Raw genomic sequence first — 4,810 nt, forward strand, 5'->3', positions numbered from 1 at the left:
TTCCTCTCTCTCCCCCTCCCTCCCTCTCTCTCCCCCCTCCCCCCTCTCTTTTTCTTTCTTTTTCTTTCTTTCTTTCTTTCTTTCTTTCTTTCTTTCTTTCTTTCTTTCTTTTTGTAAAGCTCATTTTATCTTCTCAGTGAGAACACAGGTCTTTCATAATGTGAAACATAATCCTGGTTAGTAGCTCCACCACCTTAAACAGAGGCGCCAGAAAAACGCAAAATGAAATACTGGGTAGCAATGGGTAGTTTGCTACAATCACCTCCTAAGACTGCCATCAGGTTGATTTTTATAAAACTGCCTCCCCACTTGGTGAGGTGTTCTTTGAGCTGGTTTGCACCTGGCAGCGGTCCATGAAATCCCTTGGCAAACAATACAGCAACGTGTAAATGTGAGATGTCGTTCCGGTTCAAGCTTCTAAGCAACTCTAACATCGCTAACAGACCCAGCTGATCACAGACCCAAGAACATTAAGCGTTTACCACTAAGGAAGCAAAGAACTCGGGTGTGAAGAAGCCTTTCTAGTCCAAGTCCACGCCATCAGACACCACAGGGAACCCAGGAGCTCTCCTGCACGGAGCAGTTTCATCTCGTGGAAATGTGATCCAGTAGGGAATGCATACATTTCCACCAACCCACCTTAGGGAACAACTAACACCTGTTCTGCTCCGATAGAGAACCTTTGAGTTCTAGCCCTGTCTCTCTCTCTCACTTTGTAATGGCTGCATTCGTGACAATGCTTGCTGCATAGTGCCAATGGAAACAGCTCATGCAAGACTTATTACCCTGAGAGAATAATATAATAGAAATAAAACATGAATGGTGGAAACGTGCAGTTCCACGGACTTCCACAGATTGAAGAGGCTGAGGTGTGATGGCCACTCCTCTGCTTGACAAGCCTGCCTCTGGCCAGGATTAGCCACTGGGTTCCCACTCTTCTTTCTACTTTCCTCCTTCTGTGTGCTTCTTACTGATTCCTCCAGTTGAAAAGTTTGCCCTTAATAGAGGACTCCAAGGAGTTCCCTTCTCCATCCTGCCTGGAGAGCAATTACACCCTGCCGCAAACTGGGAGGCGGTGCCCCTCACACTTTCACAGCCATAACCGGTCACAGCTCCCAGCCGAGGACTCTTTACCTTCCTTATTTTAAGCATTCTTTGTATTTTTGAAGGACCTCCCTCAGCAGCCAGCTAAGGACAACTTGCCAGCTGAAGGGGAGGTGTACCACACCGTCCGGTCCTGGAGAAAGCTTTTTTCTAACCAGAGAGGAAATTGCACAGGGATATGGAAAGTATTATAAAGCCATGCAGAAATACTCACAGTTTGGGTTTGGCAAGGAGTGGTGGTGGTTCCTTAGTGGGCGAAAGCAGGGCAGTTGGTGTTGGAGGAGATTTATTGCCATAAGCTTTGCCATTAATCAACCCGTTGACTCCATGGCTGGGATGAACTCCATTGGTCTCCCTCTCTGCAGAGTTGAATTGCATTTGAAGAGCTGCCATGCTAAATCCTAAATTGGGGCTGTTCACCTGCTGGATTTCAGATGGTTTCTGGGATGCCAGCTCATAGGAGCCTGTCTCCAGGATCGGAGGGGGAGGTGGAAAGTGTTGGAAGTGATCATTGTTGGTTTCTCCTGCTGAGTCGTAACTACAGTTCTCGTTGTTGGCTAAGAAAACGGGTGGGGGCAGAGGAAAAATAATAAATTGCTACCCGTTCAACAAATGCTTTTCATACTCATAGACTGTGGTTGTTTGAATATGCTTGGCCCAGGGAGTGGCACTATTAGGAGGTATGGCCTTGCTGAAGTAGGGGTGGCCTTGTTGGAGGTGGGCTTTCAGACCTTCTTCCCAGCTGCTTGGAAGCCAGTCTTCTCCTGTTTGCCTTCAGAACAAGATGTAGAACTCCCCACTCCTGCAGAGTCATGCCTGCCTGGACGCTGCCATGCTTCCCACCATGATGATAATGGACTAAACGTCAAAACCAGTAAGGCAGCCCCAATTAAATGCTGTCATTTATAAGAGTTGCCTTGGTCATGGCGTCTCTTCATAGCAGTGGACACATAGACCCAGTGGGAGTTCCTTGTGAGTCATTAGGGAAGGAGTACTCCACTGTTGTCATGGGATGGGGGAGTATCGCCTTGCTTAGACTGGATGCTACTTGCCTCATTTCTGAATTGAGCTCACATGTAGAAAAACTTCCTATGGATTTTTTTTTTTTAACAAAGTTCATTAGGAGCAAACTTTAAGATACGGTATCATCAAATAATGACATTGCAAATAGTGTCAACCTAAATACTTTATCCTCTCAGCCCCAGATCAAGAATCCCGTCGGGGGCTGGAGAGATGGCTCAGTGGTTAAGAGCACCGACTGCTCTTCCAAAGGTCCTGAGTTCAAATCCCAGCAACCACATGGTGGCTCACAACCATCCGTAATGAGATCTGACGCCCTCTTCTGGTGCATCTGAAGACAGCTACAGTGTACTTANATATAATAATAAATCTTTACAAAAATTAAAAAAAAAACAATTAAAAAAAAAAAAAAGAATCCCGTCGGACATCCTTTCCATTCTCACTGAAAGTGTTCAAGGTCTGAAAAGGCTTATGCCGCCATCCCTTCTGAGGCTAGGTGGGGTGGGGGGGGGGGGGGGAGAAAAGTTCTGAATCTAAGTGAAATTCCTGAAATTCTTGTGAGTGCTTAGAAAATTTTCATGTCAGATAGGAAATTATGTCATCTCAACTATAACTTAGTAGAAAACAGATTTTATATGCTCTCTATAGAGGGAACATATCTTGAAGTCATATACACTTTCTGAATCATTTTATGAGAGCCCAGTAGACCTTCTGGTATGCCAAGAAATGCTTATTGAGGTAGGTAGAAAACCAAAAAAGAAATTATTGATAGTGTTTGTCATATAGGAGATTGGCATGTAAAAAATATTACGATTCCAGGTTTTGCCACTCAAAACTCAGAGAGTCTAGTTTTTGTACGTCTTGTTGGGGGACTGCTGTGATCATTTGAGGGAACACTCTTCAAGCCAACTGAAAATTAAAATGCGGGGATACTGCCTGCTATGTAACTCCAGAGACTGCACTTGCGGCGTTCATTGATGTCTACCATTTCCCAGTAAGGTGAACCCCTCCCTACTTATCTTAATGAACAGGCCTTTATAATCCCCAAGATTGTTCTGGTTGTGCCTCTGCTGCCACCTAGCCCCCAATCTCTTGCCGTTCTAGAAATCAAGGCAGTGGAATAGCCACCCACTCTCCCTGAGACCTACTGTGTGTTTTACTGTGTGCTAGGCTTGGTCAAACGGCTCAGTTTTAAATCCCTGAAAGAGTCACGTGAAAGGCGAGACAGCTACTGCTAGCTGCAGAGCAGAAAACTGTCACAGGAAAACACAAATAAAAGTACACATCTATTTTATTTCTTCTTGTTGTCTTCCCTGGTGAATTTGTTTTTGAGTTTGGATGTCCCTATGTTTCTGAACGCTGGATTAAGTTCTGTCCTTTTATCTTTCATATCAGAGTTGTTCATTACTCACATTAATATAATGCTGTGATGAAATTTCCTTTCTAAGATCTTCACTGTTTCCCTGCATTTCACTAGTTTGCATTCCCCTCTCAGAAGTTAAAGTCTTGGTTTACTCAGTGACACATTGGGACAGGTTTCTGTAGGTCCTCTGCACTTCTGAGGACCATGACTACACCTCTGACTTAGAGGTGGCATTCTGAGGCAAGAGATCCTAGCTTAGCATGAGGGTGATTTTTTTTTTTAAATTGGCCCCATGAGCTGGTGAGTGTTAGTTACCTTGTTTGTCACCTCCACCTCCAATAGTCGCCCCCCCCCCCAGCCCTTTGTTTACAGATGAGACACCTGATTGTTAAGGTAACTCTCTGAGTGGTCATGAACATTCCTAAGGGCTGGGCCCTGTTCCTAGGACAGTGGATGCCTGTCTTAGGAAACAACTTAAAAGCCAGGGAGGAGGGCCCAGGTGTGGTTGACTCTCACATACCAGAGGTTATAACGAGCTGTGCAGTGCTGGTCACTGAGCCATAGTCATTTGTGGCTGAGCAGGTAAAGATGCCTGCATCTTCAGGGAAACTCTCAGCAATGACAAGGGTGCAGATCTCCTCTGGAAGCAAAGAGACCAAGACAATGTGTCAGAGGGAAACGGAGAAGTCATGTGATGTCAGCCCAACCTCCTCCAGCTCCCCACTCAGGGCAACTCTCAGGCTTGTATGACAAGGCTTCTTCTTTCAACTTAACCATCATCAACAAAGAGAAGTAAGTTTGCCTCCAAACATATTATATCTTTCAAACACTGGGGGGGGGGGAAATCTTAGCTATGATCAAAGTGATATCTCACGAGAATTCTTTTTCTTTACTAAAGAATCATTTTTATATATAGAAATACAAGCAGTAAGGACAAAGATAAGCCAGTTACAGCATGATATGAAAAGTGACACCTCCTTTTACAACCTAATTCTCTCCATAGCCTATCACACCTTAATATTTCTCCAGAAGCAAACACAAAGAATCTATTTATTTAATTCTACAAGATAATTACAGCTTCAAAAGATATACATAAATATTATCAAAGTCCGTAGTTTGACAGAAGATAATCAAGAAGAAGGAAGACCAACACGTGGATACTTCATTCCTCCCTAGAATAGGGACTTGTGGACGTTGTACATCGTGGTGCGGAGCCTAGTGCGCACCACGATGTACAACGTCCACAAATTAAAAAAAAAACAATTAAAAAAAAAAAAAAGAATCCCGTCGGACATCCTTTCCATTCTCACTGAAAGTGTTCAA

The 4,810-nt window shown here is 44.2% G+C and overlaps 1 protein-coding gene across 2 annotated transcripts in view; it reads right to left on the minus strand.

Moving 5' to 3' along the window:
- Window positions 1-4,810, minus strand: part of Palld (palladin, cytoskeletal associated protein) — a 383,084-nt gene that overhangs the window by 175,556 nt on the left and 202,718 nt on the right. For both annotated transcript variants that reach the window (XM_021219923.2, XM_021219925.1), the window contains 2 exons: window positions 4,008-4,127; window positions 1,319-1,661 (listed from right to left, as the gene is read on the minus strand). In XM_021219923.2, coding sequence (XP_021075582.1) covers window positions 1,319-1,661; window positions 4,008-4,127 — 463 coding nt within the window. The remainder of the gene's footprint in view (window positions 1-1,318; window positions 1,662-4,007; window positions 4,128-4,810) is intronic.

The sequence above is a fragment of the Mus pahari genome, chromosome 19, assembly GCF_900095145.1.
Source record: "Mus pahari chromosome 19, PAHARI_EIJ_v1.1, whole genome shotgun sequence".
NCBI classification, from domain to species: Eukaryota; Metazoa; Chordata; class Mammalia; order Rodentia; family Muridae; genus Mus; species Mus pahari.